Source organism: Dreissena polymorpha, chromosome 1 (genome assembly GCF_020536995.1).
Source record: "Dreissena polymorpha isolate Duluth1 chromosome 1, UMN_Dpol_1.0, whole genome shotgun sequence".
Classification (NCBI taxonomy): Eukaryota; Metazoa; Mollusca; class Bivalvia; order Myida; family Dreissenidae; genus Dreissena; species Dreissena polymorpha.
In genome coordinates, this window is record NC_068355.1 from 174,891,805 (window position 1) to 174,909,904 (window position 18,100).

Sequence of the window (18,100 nt, forward strand, 5' to 3'; positions counted from 1 at the left end):
ATCGCATTGTTGCCATAGTACTATCGCTTTATCATACTGTCATCAGCGTATGATAGCATTCGCCATCGTACTATCCCACATGTCGCCATCCGTATTGTCGCACCCATCGTAGTGTCGCATCTCCTCATCTTCTTACTGTCCCATTGTCCTCTATCTCCCTACCTTAGTTACACAGGCGCACATCGTATTTTTTTCCTAGATGAGCCACTTTAGAAATACTTATGGGTCGATGCTCGGCAGTACTTACTTCATACCCATTCTATAACTTAATATGATTTGATTTCATTAAACTGTAACTTCTTTCAAAGCAAAGCATCTTTTTTGTTTCTGTAATAAGAAATAGTTGTGTACCGGAGGCGATCTAGTTCTGCGATCGTATGATGACGATAATGCAACAATGCGATATTAATACGATGACGACAGTGCGACAATACGATGGCGACAGTGCAATAGAACGATGGCGCCAATGCGACAGTACGATGACGACAATGCGACAATTCGATGGCACCAGCATAGGCGCTCGATGGCAATGTTTTATTTATTTATTTATTAGTTTATATTTTCTTTTAGTTACCCGTTGTTTATTATAATGCATACACATACTAAATCAATATGAATCTTAAAGGGATCTTTTAACGCTTTGGTAAATTGACAAAATTGAAAAGTTGTTTCAGATTCGCACATTTTCGTTTTAGTTATGATATTTGTGAGGAAACACTAATACTGAACATTTACCATGCTCTAATATAGCCATTATATGCATCTTTTGACGATTTTAAAACCTAAAAATAATAAAGCGTTGCAACGCGAAACGATTGAATAATCTGGAGAGTTCTGTTTTTGTCGTTAAATTTTGTGAAACAACGAAGATTGCTTATATAAGGTATAAAATACGTTAAGAATGTGTACTCGGCGGAATAGCTCAGTAGGTAAAAGCGTTTTTACTTCAGGACTCTGGCAGGATTACAGGGGTCACTGGTTCGAAACCTGCTCCGGGCAATCTTCTTTTCCTTTTTTAAATTTTATTCTTGATTTTTTACTGGAGCTTTTACGATCCACATGATACATTTATCAATATAAAGCATTTAATGAATAAGTTAAAAAATGCCAAAATCTGTGAAAAGGCCCCTTTAAGACAAAACGTCTTTAAAAAAAAAGATAGTTCGTTTATGTACATATTTGTCAATATCTATGTACATAGTCGAACTATCTTTTTTTTAAGAGGGCGTTTTGTCGGAAGATTTTTATTGATTTAGTATGTGTATGCATTATAATAAACAACGGGTAACTAAAACAAAAAATAATAAATAAATAAAACATTGCCATCGAGCGCCTATGGGCGACAGTGCGATGGCGACATCCGATCGTACTATGGCGTTGTCGCCATCGCACTATCGCATTGTCGCCATCGCACTATCGCATTGTCGCCCACTGGCTTTAAATGTGTAACCACGATGGCCTAACGGTATTCCGTAGTTTACCTAGCTACGAACATTTACTACATGTATCCCTTTGAAAATAAGTCCTGTACATAAATGTCATTTTGTTATTCGAAGGGTGGCTATGACATTAATATTGAGCAAATATATACAATACTGTTCATTTAGACTTTCATGTAGATAATTAGGCTCACCTTCGACTTTAAATGTGGCTAATTTCCCTCCCTTGTCAATCATTGGCAAATGGTAAACCATCGAAAAATTGTTGCGCATATTTTTTTTTTGATTTTCAAAATAATTTTTTTTTAATAAATGGCGACAATGTTGTGTTTTTACAATCTATAACTGTTTTAACTACCCATGACAGATTGTTCAATGGATTACTTTCAACGAAACCAATGGAAAAAATATATACATCTAAGGAACTATATCATCGCGCACGATTAAAATATGGATACCAACAACCGATTGAAAAATCCAACTTTCCGTTCAACAGAAAGTAAGGTATTTGCCTCATAGCATGCTTTGTTCAATATTTGCCCCAGTCCATGGTTTCTTTGATTGATTTGGGTCTTCAATTATGGTCTATCTGAAAAAATGGCACCGAGTTGTTTGTATTTACTTAAAAAAATCTGATTTCATGACGGTGCCACCTAAATCTCATACACGATTAAAGTATCCCACCATTCAGGACAGAGATACAGTTTATTTAAGTCTCGTCCGTACATACAATTGTATCTATTACTAAAACTTTAATAATTTTATGATTTATCATAGAAAATAGTTTAGTTAAAATATAAACGTTATAATGTGCAAAACCACTAAATTTGAGTTACAAGACTCGAGAGACAATGCCAATGGGCAGATTTACTGTGATAAACATCATCAACACTTTTTGAATCTTAAAGGTACAGATATTTAAAATTATAAAAGTAGCATGATACATGTGAATATATACAATTTTAAAAATCTATTAAGATTTCATTGCAGTCTTTGGCAATGTATTTAACGAGTTATGGTCGTTTTGTCCCACTACCAGTTCGAGCCACTGAATACTGATATTACTGTTGAAAAGGGGTAGCATTTCGTCCCACTAATAATATATAGCCGGGTAGGTGTGAATAATACCGTATAGGTGTGAATGAAAACGGGAAACTTTTGCACCTGTGATGGTCACCTCTGTGCCATGTAAAAACAACATTGTTTAATTTCAAGATTATTTATTCAGATTAAATGTATTCTGCATGCGATTTTTCATAATTGAAGATTGAATTTAAATATAATAAACTTAATTAAATGTATTTCAGTCATAATTATTTATTGCTATAAGCTAGTAACAACATTCGCACATCATGTAATATATTGTTGTTATTATTATTATTGTTATTATTATTATAACTATTATTATTATTATTTAATATGTTTAATTAATTTATTTAAATTTATAATAAAAATTAATTATTATGAATTTTTTGTGAATTATTATCAGGATTACTTAAACGATAATATTTTTAATAATAATAAACACAAATGTATATACCTCTTCAGCCTGCGTCTTCAACTGTTCGAAGGCAGTAACGATGTGTTCGCACGGAAAATACTGCAAGGAAATCAGTTTCCTCAACAAATTAAAGATAGTTAATAAGTTTACTAATTGACCATTAAAGGCCTGGGTCGCTAATTAATTGTTTGCACTTCGCTAATATAACAGTGGAATGCCTTTAGCGGCACATGCCGCTAATTAATAGTTTGCGGGTTGCTAGTAAAACATAAGCTTTTTCTAAAAGTAAATGACCAACATTTGTTATTTCTTTATTGAACATAACTTGTATTATTGTTCATTCATGCTTTCTTCTTATTTTTAAATGTTATATATATATATATATATATATATATATATATATATATATATATATATATATATATATATACATGATGCATAAAATAAAACACTTCATGTTTTATATTTATTGGACATAATGCACATGGTTCCTAAAATAATAATAACAGCACTTGATGTTTTATATTTATTGAACATACATGTAATGCACATGGTGCATAAAATAACAACGACAGCGTTTTATGTATTAATTTATTGAACATAATGCACGATGCAAACATAGTATAATAATAATAATTCATAATCGGCAAAACATATGCTTTTGGCAAAAAAAATATCATAAATACACATACATGGATGAATGTAAATAACTGAAACTACACGAAAACGGTAAAATAAACGAGAAAATAATATTATAAATGTTAACGCTATTTTAATTTGCCACATCAATATACACCCCATTATGATTCACACCTATACGGTATTATTCACTCCATCCTGGCTATTATTCACACCATCCTGGCTATATCTTATCAGTGGGACGAAACGACCAATCCCTCCCTACACAAATATCAGTGGCTCGAACTGGTAGGGGGACGAAACAACCATCACCCTATTTAACTAAGGACTCGTAAGATATTTATGTGGAAATGTTGTTTTTAAGTATCCAAGTATAAGAAACCAGTACAATATTCAATAAACATATCTTGGCAAATTATGTCATAGAAGTTCAGGGGTTTTTCAGCACTGTCTGCGCCTCCGGACAACGGAGGCACTCCCAAAGCAAACGGACCCGATCCCAAACCGAAATTATAAAAAAAATTCCCAATTTCCAAAAAAAAAAAAAAAAAAAAAAAAATTTTTTTTTTTTTTTTTTTAAGAATGAAATGTCTTATAACTTGTGTGACTAACCAGTGTTTGTTTTGGTCAAAAATATTTGCTATAAGGTTTTGACTGTTCAGTTCTTATCACAGAGTGTAACTGTAACTGAAAAACAAAACTGCAGTACTTGAATTAACATTGAACATGCCCAATATTGCATCTGTTTACATAAAGAAGACAAAATAACCAAATAAAAACAAATTTATTTGTTAAACCACTGAATTATTTAAGCATGATTAATTCACAATTTTTTCCCAAATGAGCCGTTTCATCGAAGCAAAAATTCCCAAAATGACCAATTTTGTCGATAAAAAATTCCCAATTTGGTCAGACTCCTTTTCCCAAAATAGGCAGAAAAACCCCTAAAGTTTCAGTGCATTAACAAATGTTCTTCATTTTCTATAAATTTGAGGCGGTGAAAGCAAGGCTGTGCAAGTTTGGTAAATCCTTGTATCTATCTGTTTCTATTCCTATGCCGCATCTAAATTTAGCAAGTGCACCTCTTGTTACCCTTGACATATTATAACATTCATCAACCACAAAAGATAGATAATAGACAGATCTTTACTTTTAATTCAACATTGATTAATTCAACATTGTTTAGTGTCTCCATGTTTTGTTTCCCCATTCATCACTGAAGATTAATTCAAACTAGCTTACTGCAACATGTTTCAGAATAAACCAAGAATGGGTGTGGACAGTGCTGGCTCCAGATATGCCCCTTCCACAGGGATGACAGCAAAGCAACTGTGTGAATATGATGACTTGGCCAACAGCGTGTGTCTGGATGCATACCTCGGGTTTCAGACACATAAAATGAACACAAAGTACTGACATTATACCTAGTACAGTTTGTCAACCAGTTCCGGATAATAAGCAGTTCTGATTAATTTGTATTTAATTTTCCATAATGCCCCAATAAAAACAAATGATAACTGTCTAAGGTAAACGTTAGGTAAAGGAATAAATTAGCAAAGTTTTAGCAAGAAAGCTTTTGTATTATGCTTACAGGGGGGATAAATGCAGCAAAAAGTTAACCGGAACTGATTTAATGAGTTATGTTTTGAAATGTGCATATGGATATAGAGGGCTTTATTATTATGTTCAAATAAACTTTTTGCTGATTGAAAACCAATGCGATGGCAATGTTTTGAAATACTAATTTTGTAAGTTGAATGATTTTTAATAATTTTTCAAAGGGTGGACTTTTATTGGCTTTTTTTGACAAAAAACTGCATATGCCGTCTGGCCTAACCTGTTATCATACACAATAAATGTTACTCTTTATTTTTGCATCTTCTCACATTGACACTTAATCCTGAAATAAATTATCGTGGTAAAAAGAATGAACGTTTTTTCCGTGTTATTCTCAACTGGTCGACAGGCTGTATAATTCTCTGTTATTTAAAGAATGATGAAAAGTACTGACATTATACCTAGTATAATTTTCTGTTATTTAAAGAATGATGTTTTAAATGTTATTTTTTATTCAATAAGTAGGACAATTTCAAGGGAAAAGGGGTTGCGTTACTTCATATCCTGTCTGCCCAGAGTGTAATTTATCAATCATTTCAATCACTATAACATTTCTTCAAAAAGTTTCTTTTGTCCAAACTGTTTATTAAGTAAACCTTTCAGCACTTTGGCCAGATTGGCTTAGTATTGATAAGAAATGTGTGATTATTCAATATTTGCACCTTTGAATGTAAACAAAATCAAATTACATAAAATGTCTACATTTTGTGGTGAAAATATCATTTTCTATGAACTCCTAGGGAGTCAGAAGTTACTTCTGATATAATATCACCTACTTGATATTTCTTTTGCTATTAATACTGTCAAAAAACTAATTGTCTTGGTCATGTTAATTTAGGTATGTAAAACCTAAATCAAAGACTGAGGCAGAATGCAAAGTTATCATTGAGCGCTTCAAGCACCATCAACAGTATGAGAGAGCCTACAGTGAGATGTTGGCAGTGGATATAGTCCGCAGCTTCCTTCTCAACAAAGATCAAGGAGAGCAAGAAATCTTCAGAAATCATGTAAGACTTTTATGTGGTTATATTTCACAGTGTATCATGCAGTATTTGTGGTTGATCATTTCTGTTTCAATTGTGTAAGTAAAAGTGTGGTCATCATCATTTTTGTTTTTGTCCACTAGCAAGACTTGGTGCCATAGCAAGTTTAAGTGTTGTTTTAAAGAAATGATCTGAAAAAAACACATGTGACTTATTGTGCTTTGGAAACAATTTTCCTTTGAAGGTTATGTAAATTTCTAATCTCATCTTGGCAGGTCCTTCTTGTTCAAAACTGATGTGAAATAATATTGCCATGTCAATTATGATTATAATTTTTGTAGATTTTTCGGTATTTGAAGATGTTTGATACACGATCAGGATTTGAGATACAGACCTGTAGCCGCTACGCTATGGAAGGGAACCTGGGTGGGAAGATATGTGCAACCAAGGATTGGTAAGTGGCTTGGGTCTGGAGCATTATGTGATTTGTTTTGATATAAAGCTTCTCTTTAAAACATGCCTTTTTTTCCCCGTTATTAGTCCCCTACCGGTTTCACCAGAGGGGACTTATAGTTTGCACTCCGTCTGTCTGTCAGTCTGTCTGTCAGTCAGTCAGTCCGTCACACTTTTCTGGATCCTGCGATAACTTTAAAAGTTCTTAATATTTTTTCATGAAACTTGGAACATGGATAGATGTCAATATGGACATTATGCATGTCATTTCATTTCGTTCCTACCTCAAAAATTCTGGTTGCTATGGCAACAAATAGACTTGAAATACTGCTGAAAATGGTGATTTTCTGGATCCTGCGATAACTTTTAAATTTCATAATATTTTTTCATGAAACTTGAAACATGGATAGATGGCAATATGGACATTAAGCATGTCATTTCATTTTGTTCCTACGTCAAAAATTCTGGTTGCTATGGCAACAAATATATATAAAAATATTCTGAAAATGGACGAATTTCTGACAATGGTGGAGCCGGTAGGGGACTTATGTTGCGTGACAATAGTCTTGTTTATTATATTTTGCCAGGATTGTTCACCTCTCTACAAACAAATATCTCCTAAAAAGTGCTACAAAACATAATTGCTCAACAGGGGTCTAGATTTCCACTCACAGCTACATGGGTAACTTGAATTTTGCTGAGATACTTGCCAGATCCTGCTTTCCCATTTTCAGAATAGTTGATTTGGAAGCAGGTGTTTGGTAGTATCATGATAGGACCATGATGCTGCTGGGTACTTTCGAGGGTTGTAGTTTGTTAATAAACTTTCTTTTTGAAAGAAATAATTTTATGAAAACTTTATAAAATTTGGATCAAAATGAACAATTTTTCTTGCAGGCTGAAGCATGACAAGATTGAAATGCTTATTGGATGTATAGCGGAGTTGACAGAACAGGAAGAGGATGAACTATTGACCCCAAACGTAAATGACTTCAGTGTCATGTTTTCGTGCCGTAAAAACTGTGCCCAGTTATGGCTAGGTCCTGCATCGTTTATAAATCATGACTGCAGGGCAAATTGCAAGGTGAGCGTAGTTGAATCAGAGTGTCTTAGATTTATATTTAGACAAAACAGTTTACATAAAAGTTCTTTTCTCCTATTTCAGTGCAATCTACTGTGATTCTTTGTAAATACAGAAACTGTACATATAATACAAAGGTTTCTTATTTAAAACAGAATAACTATAAGTTAACTATATTTTACATCTGCCTCCCTACTTCTTATGTCAAGGTCAAAGGGATAATTTGGCTTTTTAACAGCTTGTTCAGACTGTTACCTCATTAATGGTACAGTTTTAAAGTAAGTTAGCATAAATGTTGACCGTGTGGAGTCGGCGTGTCATTTGTAACTACTATTTCCCTAGCTCAAAGATCAAGGTCATGATAAGAGGTCAAAGTTAAGGTAAAAATTGTAACTTATAAGTAACATGTCTGTTCCTTTATCATTCATCCTATAATTTTAGAAATAATTTACAAAAGATGTTCACCATGTAGATAATGCATGTCTTCTCTACTGCAATGGTCAAGGACACACTTAAGTCCAAATGTAAAATAAGTTCATGGGATTGTTAAGCTTGTTAAGTAATTAAAATATTATTAACAATTGTCTCATCTTAATGCAGATTACATGTATATCAATTGAAGTAAAATGCTGCCTGTGTTTTTCAGTTTGTGTCTACAGGCAGGGACACGGCCTGTGTTAAAGTCCTGCGTGATATCAAAGCAGGGGAAGAGATCACATGCTTCTATGGGGAAGACTTTTTTGGGGACAGCAACAGTTTGTGCGAATGTGAAACATGTGAAAGGTATTGTTGGGCACAACTTACTTGCATTTTTGTCATAATCCTCAAAAGTCAGAATTTCTCACTTAATCACAACACAAAATAAGGTGGACTTTCATCATCAATTCAAAATACCCTCTACTGGCTGCATTTTACATTTATGTGTATAACAAGCAATAGTTTGAAAAACAAAAATGACATTTGGATGTGAAAAAGATTATATTATGCCACTAGTGCACAATTAGGTAAGAGACATTTACTTAATATTTTAAGTTTTGTTATACTACTGATCAATAACAAAGATTATTTGGAATAGGTTCTGTTATATCAGGTCATTGGACGATGACAATTTTTCGAATTCCATATTGGAAATATTGTGCTTGTCTGCAATTTTTTATGTCTCCCACTATAGTAGTGGGGGACATATTGTTTTTGCCTTGTCGGTTGGTTGGTTGGTTGGTCTGTCTGTCTGTTTGTCTGTTTGCGCCAACTTTAACATTTTGCAATAACTTTTGCTATATTGAAGATAGCAACTACATATTTGACATGCATGTGTATCTCATGAAGCTGCACATTTTGAGTGGTAAAAGGTCAAGGTCAAGGTCATCCTTCAAGGTCAGAGGTCAAATATATGTGGCCAAAATCGCTCATTTTATGAATACTTTTGCAATATTGAAGATAGCAACTTGATATTTGGCATGCATGTGTATCTCATGGAGCTGCACATTTTGAGTGGTGAAAGGTCAAGGTCAAGGTCATCCTTCAAGGTCAGAGGTCAAATATATGTGGCCCAAATCGCTTCTTTTATTAATACTTTTGTGATATTGAAGATAGCAACTTGATATTTGGCATGCATGTGTATCTCATGGAGCTGCACATTTTGAGTGGTGAAAGGTCAAGGTCATTCTTCAAGGTCAGAGGTCAAATATATGTGGCCCAAATCGCTTATTTTATGAATACTTTTGCGATATTAAGATAGCAACTTGATATTTGGCATGCATGTGTATCTCATGGAGCTGCACATTTTGAGTGGTGAAAGGTCAAGGTCATCCTTCAAGGTCAAATATATGGGTCAAAATTGTGCATGTAATGTCACTTCTGCAATATTGAAGCTAGCAATTTTATATTTGAAATGCGTGTGTATCTCAAGGAGCTGCACATTTCGAGTGGTGAAGGGTCAAGGTCATCCTACAAGGTCAAACATCATATAGGGGGACATTGTGTTTCACAAACACATCTTGTTTGAACATTCTTTGATCTTGGCTGCTTATTTGAACTCTTTGAGCTTACCTTAGCACAAAATGGTCATAGTAAATTATTGTGATCACCCTGTTTCTTGCATCTGTTGTAGTGTGTTGTGTGATGTCAACTTGAAGCCTGCACTAGAGGCAACATTTGTCATCTTAATTAAACTTGCTCAGAATATATATCTTGACAATATCTAGCCCAAGTTTGAATCAGAGTCACTTGCATTCAAAAACTAGGTCACCAAATCAAATCTTATTAAAAATGAAATTGTCATGTCAGTTGATTGTACTTTACTTACTGTTTCATCACTTTCTTATCTTGCTCATGAAATTCATATCCTTGTTACCAATAAACCCTGATTACTATTCAGGCGTCGTGTTGGCTACTTCCGGCATGCTGATCCCCGCAGTCCAGAGATAGAGAAGGGCTACAGGCTGCGTGACACGGATGATCGACTACATCGCATGAAGAGTCAGGCTCAGGTCCATCGCTCGTCATGTGTCGGGGTGAACAAGACCATGAATGGAAACGGTAAGTCCAGGTTTGGGATGTAGTCAGTGCCTATGATGTCCTGTGTTACTTGTGTTGACACTAATTTTCTTACTGCTTTGGCTTGGACCATGCTTTACTTAAACCTATGCTTTTCATAGTCTGCAGGTTCTTGATTTTAATTTGGAATTTGTGCGCAAAAACTCCCAATCCCCAAATTGCATTTTTCCTAACATGGCCAGAAAAAGGCTTGTAATTGAAATATTATTGTAATTCAATTGTCATTAGACACTTATTGAAAAAAAATCAACTTGGGAATTATTTAAGTGGGATTTGGTTTACCATATTGCTTTGGGAATGGGTCTGTTTAAAGGATGTGTAGAAATATAGGAAAAGGCCTTATACATGTTAGGTCATATTTCATAATAAAAAAGATGAGGAAGAGCAAACTGGAGATAGCATTAAAAAGTTTGTTAATCTCATATATGAAAGCCCATGGATATCTTTAAAGCCAAGGTCATATGTTGAAATAAAAAGGTAAAAATACAGCATGTAGTATCAAGCTCTTGTACCAAAGCAGGTATTTACCACATTAATTAGACATTGTTTTAGGCAAACAGAAAAGTGACCACCTAAATCAGTTTGATCAGATGCAAATTGAAGAAGAATGTAACGTTTTTTAAACCCTAAAGGGATGTATAGATGTACCAACCAATTTAATCTTAAAATTTGCCATGTTTGAGATAGAACATACTCATATAACTCAATTTGAAAGACATAAGAAGACTTCAGTTTTAAAACATTTTATAATGAAGTGATGTTTATTTCAAATATGAAGGCTCCTTTTTCATCCAGATTGAGGTACTTGTGAAGATTATCTGTTTTGTTTCACTTCAGAGATGTGATTCATAATCAAAGCAATGAACTTTTACATATATTTTCATATGAATCCCACTCTAGAAAAAACCCGACCTAATGCATGTGGTTAAAGCGTTAATCAGGGCTAATTAGGCAGGACACACTGCAAACATCGTTTAGCCGGAAAGACATCCCAGACTAGCTTGTGCACACATCCCAGACTAGCCTGTGCACACTGCACAAGCTGATCTAGGATCACTTGTTACACACATGCATTAAGCCCTGTTTTTCCAGAATGAGGCTCAGTGATACATGTGCTGCAGTTGTTTAAAAATCACTCCTCTGTATGAGTTTACTGTTTATATTGCTACTTTTCAGTTAGAAACTGTTGTATTCCATGTTCAGGGGTTCCGCTGTCGATCGCCATTGGCGCCAAATGGCGCTAAATTTTTAAATGTGGCTCCAATTTTTTAAAAGTGGCGAATTTCAAAAAATCGGTAAAATCCTATCCGAAAATGTACCGAGAGTCGAAAGCACGCGACCGAGCATTAGCGGCCAGCGTCTGTCAGTTGTAAATATTGATTTACGACGATGTAAGCGACCTACAGTGCAGAGTGCATTAGAAATCACCGAAGCGTGTAAGTGTTATAAACGGTGTTTTTACTGCTATTGTCAAGTTTTATGGGGGTTATTATCGGATTAACGGCTCCTTTATGATATTGAGCAATAAGTTAAGTAACACGGGGACAAACTGTCACGACGATCAATAATTATAATGATTATTAGGGCCGCTATTTCTTTGTTAAAATCAAAACCATGGGGCTGGCAAAAGCATTTAATTTTTCCACATCAACAAATAAAAACTTGTTTCAACAGGTATTTGTGAGCATTTCTGTTTAATAGATTCATTATTGTAATGTTCTGGGAAGGAAATAAATTGATTAAGATAACAACAATTTCTGAATTAAATATAAAACATTCACTCGATGTACTATATTTCGGATAAGTTAAATTCGGACATTTAAAGATAAGGACATTTATGTGTTGGTTTGATGTTGATAGTTTGTAAAAATATGTTTTATGTTATTTCAGGCAACTAGAATGGATGGTGGCAATTATCTGTGCCTTTTTGTCAGGAAAAAGGCGTGAACAACAGTCATTTAATTGAACCTGGAAATCATCCACCACTAACAGAAAACTTGTTAACAACAGAAGCTGATGTATATCATGTCCAAATGACCAAATATAACTGTTAAACACTTTGAAGTGAGATGCTTTATTTTCTGGTTCCCTTTCAAATGATGAACATTGGTGTGATTTTATGTTTAAATAATTAATTTCAAAACATTTATCATTTATATTTATTGTTTAATACGTTGATGTTAACATTATTATATTATTTTGGTCATCCGTGTTGTTTATCAAGTTGGAAAAAAATGTTATTTATATACAAATAAAGCTTATTAAGACTTATGAAGGTATGACTTATGAAGGTACTTATTGTTTTTTTTATGAAATATCATACTTTTTAAAGTGATAATATAGTCAATGACAATAATGTAGTAAGGTTTCTTAAAATGATTGTCCTTATTAATAAGGTGGAATAACAGACAATATTTACGGCGCGAAAAAGTGGCGACAACTTTTTTTGGGCCAGTGGAACCCCTGCATGTTTGTTTTTAACATTATTATATTGCTTTTTTCTGATTAAATCAGTTACTTTTGTCATGTTTTAAAGAAAGGTTTACCAAGGACCTTAAATAGGAATATTTACACATTTAACACATGACATCAACTTTTGATTTAATTTATAATATATATATATATAATTAACAAATTACAGTCAAAGGGTATAAGTACATAATACTTAACATTCATAATAATTGTATACTTGTTTATTGTATTGTGTTAGAATTGGTAGTTAAAATGTAAGCATCTTTTCTACAACTTGAGATTTAGTCTGGCAAGACTGGGCTTTGTGCATGTGCCTAAAGAATCGTCCCAAATTAGCCTGTGCAGTCTGCACAAGGTCTCTTTAAATGAAAATCCATTAATCTGTAACAACACTTTATGAATCGCCTTCTGAGAAAACTGGACATAGAGCATGTGCTTAAAGTGCCGTCCCAGATTAACCTGTGCAATTTGCACAGGCTAATCAGAGATGACACTTTCCTCCTAAATTGCATTTTTGCTAAGAAGAGACTTCATTTAACTGAAAAATGTCATTAAAGGGGGAAAGTGTCGTCCCTGATTTGCCTGTGCGGATTACACAGGCTAATCTGGGACGACACTTTACGCACATGCATTAAGCCCAGTTTTTTCAGAATATGGCCCATATAATAATCCAAGTTATCATAGAACAAGGCTCATTTGATACCCTTGTTTTGAGACCAACTTAAATTTTTCAGAAAACTGGGATATTCGAGATGGCAATTTAAAGAAGCAGGCACACCTTCTGTCTAAAGCTGAACTCAAGCGGAGAGGCATCACTCGCTATGATGCTGAGATTATCTTGGCTCATGGGCATTCTCTACCAGAACCCAAAGTGGACCTTGGTGAACAAATACCCACATGTGTTGATAAAAATGCCCCGGTGAAAGTTTCTGAACTACGTCTGTCGCCAAGAAAGCATGTGTCGTCTCAGTCATATCTGAAAAGTCTCTCTCCAGATTCAACAATTGAACATAGGAGTACAAAAAATAGGATTCTCAGTAATTCTAACAAGCCTGCTTTTGTTAAGGGTCCATTATCAGACATCACTGATCAAAAATCTAAATTAGATAAACCTTTATCTCATTTGAAGTCACAAAATTATGTTCACCAGAATCCGTGCATTCGTAAAAAGTTATTACAAGAATCGCAGCACATAAAAACCAGGCTACCTCTTAAACTAGACATCAACAGTGTACAACAATCAGACACTGACAGTTTAAATGAGGCTGGCGGGGAGCTTCGGCAGAGTTCTCGGCTGAGAAGCAGTAAATGTGCTCCAAAACTGGACCATGACCAAGATAAAATACGAAGTGAAGATTATGTAGGTTCTTCTAAAGTGATACAAACTGTGGACCCAGAAATTACGTTTCAGCTGAAAAGCCACAGTACCTCTAGAAATATATTCACACAGCTTCAGTTAGACGTGTCAGGGGAAAGCGGGCCAGTATCTTCAGAGGAAGCTGGCACTAGTTGTGAGGACACTCAGGGGGGATATTCCAGTGATCTAGGGAAGGCTTGTCCGGCACTGGTAGAGAGACTGCATACCCGGCCCTCAGACATGCCTCACTTGATGCCTTACGACTCTGACCCCTCTGACAACCCAGCCGTGTTTGTGAACAGCAGGGCCAGTCCCAAGTTGGAGGCATTCAAAGCATCCAAGCAGACCAGGAATGATGCGGGAAGCCTAAAGAATGGCAAACAAAAACGGCGGCAGTCAGTTATGAGAAAGAGTAAAGCATCTAAAAGACAAGCTCTAAGAAGTAGAAGAAGACTCGAAAGATGTGAAGAGTCAATGGGTTTTCAAGAAAAAGGTATAAGATCAGTGGATATTGTTAGTGACAATGTGTTTGAACGCATTGGATCATTGAATGGTGTCTGTTTGGATTCTAGTGATGTAGGAGAGAACAGTGAGGATGCAGATGTTGATGTGGATAGTCTAGGGGATGGCAAGACAATCAACGGCCATAGTGAATCTGGCAAATGCTTTTCAGAAAATATTTTTCAATCGAAGGTTAGGAAACGTAGGCAAAGCTTACCAGAAACAGAAACAAATAAATTTGGGAAGTCAATTAGGAGTAAATTGAATTCATTGGGTGGGAGTTTAACTCCGTACAAGCATTTGTTCTCTCCACCGAAGAAAGTGCCGAAGATCACAATAAAGATGCCTCGGGACCCAGTTCTAGTGAAGGAACTTGAAAATTCAGGGAGCTCCTGTGTACACTTTAAGCTGGAACCACTGGCCGGCTCCCTTCACGGGTCACCAGAAGCCAGCGAGGTCAGTGATTCTGATGAGGAGGAAAGTCCGTTGAATTGTACAAAGTTCCGACCATATATGGATGCCAGTTCTCAAAGACGCCGGCAAAATGGCTTTAAGAGCAGTCCACGAACTTTGTTTACAGAAGATCCTAGTGATGAAATCATCATATGTCCAAAATTGATGAAAATAAAGTATGGGCACAGTGGGGAACAAGTGAATATTAATATACCAAGGCCTGGCGCCTCTCTATCATGAGCTTTTAATTTAGTTAGATTCATTATTGGACATAAATAGGGCAAATAGCAATGTAAAGTAATTTTATATTTAGGATACTTGTGAAAGTGAGGTTGCTTCTTAATTGTCATTTAATTTATTTATCAATGTAATTTATAAGGAAATCACAATTTTTATTTAGTATTGTGTGGTCATATATAGCCATTCTACAGAAGGCTTATTGGGTGCATGGCAGAGTAAGTCCAATAGTTTGTTGTCACCAATGGCATCATTTTCTGGAAAACTGGGACTGTGAATTTGTTTTTCCAGCATTGTCAACATTTAAATTACTAGATTGTTAGAAGGAATGGACAATATCCACCTTGCTACTTTAAGTACATGTGTCAATATGTAGATACCTTAGTTGTGTTTATTATGTGAACACATTTTATTTATAAATTGAGGTACTGAATGTTTGTAACACTTGGGAGATTTTGATTTGACAAGAAAGTATCTAATGACAAGTGTCATTCATAGTACATGTAGCTTTTTGTCTTTGAATTTGCTACAATGTTCTCAAAAGCTTTCAATGCATAGTTTAATAATGCTTATAAATATGTTACACAATTTAAGCAAATTAAAAAAAAACACATACACTTTCCAGAAATGTTTTTGTTCTTAAAATGATAATAAAATAATTCTTTCATTAAACATTTCAAATCTGCAGGCTATTGAATAAGCAATTTTCTGTCTGTATAGTCCTTCACTAAAATTGCTTGGATTTATTTTATTTGATATGTGAATTAACCCCTTCAGATTGTGTGTTATGGTTACCTTTGCTGTGCTTGCTGTCACAATATGCGCTGGAATGACTAGCTCTTTAAGTGCTGGAACCGAATTTCGAAGGCCTTTGCAAACAGTTTGGATCCAGATGAGACGCCACAGAACATGGCGTCTCATCAGGATCCAAACTGTTTGCTATTCTGATAGTATTCTTTGAAAAAAATATAAGAAAATGCTAATTTTAGAAATTCAGCAGACGACATTTTAGCAGACAACTAATTTCCCAGCATGCAAAGGGCTAGGAGCCTGGCTCTGACAAATTAGGCATTATGCATAAAATATTGTCAGTGCAGGATTATCAGTGATTACACTCTCTGCACGTATGATTGTTTTTTAACCCTTTGCATGCTGGAAAATTTGTCGTCTGCTAAAATGTTGTCTGCTGAATTTCTAAAATTAGCATTTTCTTCGATTTTTTTCATAGAATACTAATAGAATAGCAAACAGTTTGGATCCTGATGAGACGCCACATTTTGTGGCGTCTCATCTGGATCCAAACTGTTTGCAAAGGCCTTCATCCAGTTTATGTGAAAAGGGTCGTCATTGATGAGCCTGTGCTTGACTACAAAGGCTAATATGGAACAGCACAATTCACACTTGCATTAAGCCCTGTGTTTTCTGGAACGAAGTTTGACTCTTGATTCTATTGTTGAATGAAGTTTACAGTGTTCAATTGTAAGTTTGTAAGCATGATGATGATGTTGATGTTTTATCACTGCATGCTGGAAAACTGTGATGTACAATCGTTATGTTCATAGTTATAGGTAAATTTGTAAACATTGAAAAACACATTTTTATTAAAATAATCTAATTGTTTACATGTGTTAGTTTATCAATGAGTAGTTTCTAAAGTTTGTACCCATGTGAATGTCTGGAGAATGTTAATACATTCTGTTTTGTTGTAGAATTGTCAGTCCCTCATTTTATACCGTAATTTTGAGCTGTATAGACAGTGGTTATTTCTTTAATTTAATACAATAAGTCTCTTCTTAAATTTATTGTATGTGACTTAATATATTTTGCAATGATAAGTGTTAAAAACTAAACTAAAAATAATGCTTTAAATATGCCCGACAATCTTCTGACTATTAATTGTCACAAACATTGGCCCTGGTCCCATGAGTTGTACTAAATGCACCTATATCCAGTGACTTTTAACAGCACAAGTATTAACCTTACACGTGTACAAAGGCATGCATACGCAACATATTTATGTCGACCGAATGCCTGTTTTGACAGCCAGCGACACGTTTGTGTATGTCCTCTATTTATTTCAGTATGTCAAACAGTTCTACAACAAGTTTTTTTACTATGTTGAAACACTGATGCTGGATTGATTGACTTTGGAAAGTCAATGGTCAATTCTAAACAAGGTAGACGGAGAAACGAAGCAAGACATGTTGCAATAGGCAAACTGTTGTATAAGCTTCACCTCTCTAGCCGCAATACTTTTTTGTGATAAAAGCGACACAAAATATCAGAGGTCGGAGAGAACACAAGATATCAGAGGTCGGAGAGAACACAAAATATCAGAGGTCGGAGAGAACACAAAATATCAGAGGTCGGAGAGAACACAAAATATCAGAGGTCGGAGAGAACACAAAATATCAGAGGTCGGAGAGAAAAGACAAAGTATATGAGCCGGCTAAAGTCGGGGCATTTACATGCACAAACAAAAGGATAACGGTGCGGAATGTTACCATTTAATTGACATTTCTGAAATACATTCGGTGTCAATTCAAAAATAAAGGCGGTCTATTATGACTATAGCTTCATTTTTAATAATAAAACCAGTAAAACTTATTCCATATTTCCATTGTAAAATGCAAAAATAAAGTATTAATTATTTGATTGCAATTGTTCCAAAGTGTGAGTCACAAATTATAAGACAAGTTAAGATCACTATGAGCCTAAAGTAACAGAAAACTTGAACTTTTCAACAGAAAACTTGAACTATGCAACAGAAAACTTGACCTATAAAACAGAAAACTTAAACGATACAGCAGA

General features: G+C 34.8%; 4 protein-coding genes and 1 pseudogene across 15 annotated transcripts in view; 4 read left to right on the forward strand and 1 right to left on the reverse strand.

Moving 5' to 3' along the window:
* The window catches only part of LOC127862412 (uncharacterized), a 99,397-nt pseudogene extending 97,610 nt beyond the window's left edge, over window positions 1-1,787 (reverse strand).
* The window catches only part of LOC127862001 (histone-lysine N-methyltransferase KMT5B-like), a 106,404-nt gene extending 89,495 nt beyond the window's left edge, over window positions 1-16,909 (forward strand). Inside the window, exons 1-8 of one of the 7 annotated variants that reach the window (XM_052400873.1) lie at window positions 1,769-1,943; window positions 4,837-4,988; window positions 6,035-6,203; window positions 6,521-6,633; window positions 7,530-7,716; window positions 8,360-8,496; window positions 10,091-10,251; window positions 13,476-16,909. In XM_052400873.1, coding sequence (XP_052256833.1) covers window positions 1,890-1,943; window positions 4,837-4,988; window positions 6,035-6,203; window positions 6,521-6,633; window positions 7,530-7,716; window positions 8,360-8,496; window positions 10,091-10,251; window positions 13,476-15,292 — 2,790 coding nt within the window. In that variant the 5' untranslated portion in view covers window positions 1,769-1,889 and the 3' untranslated portion in view covers window positions 15,293-16,909. Of the gene's footprint in view, window positions 1-1,768; window positions 1,944-4,836; window positions 4,989-6,034; window positions 6,204-6,520; window positions 6,634-7,529; window positions 7,717-8,359; window positions 8,497-10,090; window positions 10,252-11,047; window positions 11,071-13,475 lie in introns of those variants that run through there. The other 6 variants (XM_052400891.1, XM_052400902.1, XM_052400943.1 and 3 more) reach the window with 6 other exon arrangements.
* The window catches only part of LOC127862344 (pyridoxal 5'-phosphate synthase subunit PdxT-like), a 94,826-nt gene that overhangs the window by 62,894 nt on the left and 13,832 nt on the right, over window positions 1-18,100 (forward strand). The gene's annotated exons all lie outside the window — the stretch shown is intronic.
* The window catches only part of LOC127862373 (pyridoxal 5'-phosphate synthase subunit PdxT-like), a 105,956-nt gene that overhangs the window by 61,467 nt on the left and 26,389 nt on the right, over window positions 1-18,100 (forward strand). The window lies entirely within an intron of this gene.
* Window positions 1-18,100, forward strand: part of LOC127862171 (nucleoporin NUP35-like) — a 140,056-nt gene that overhangs the window by 27,113 nt on the left and 94,843 nt on the right. The gene's annotated exons all lie outside the window — the stretch shown is intronic.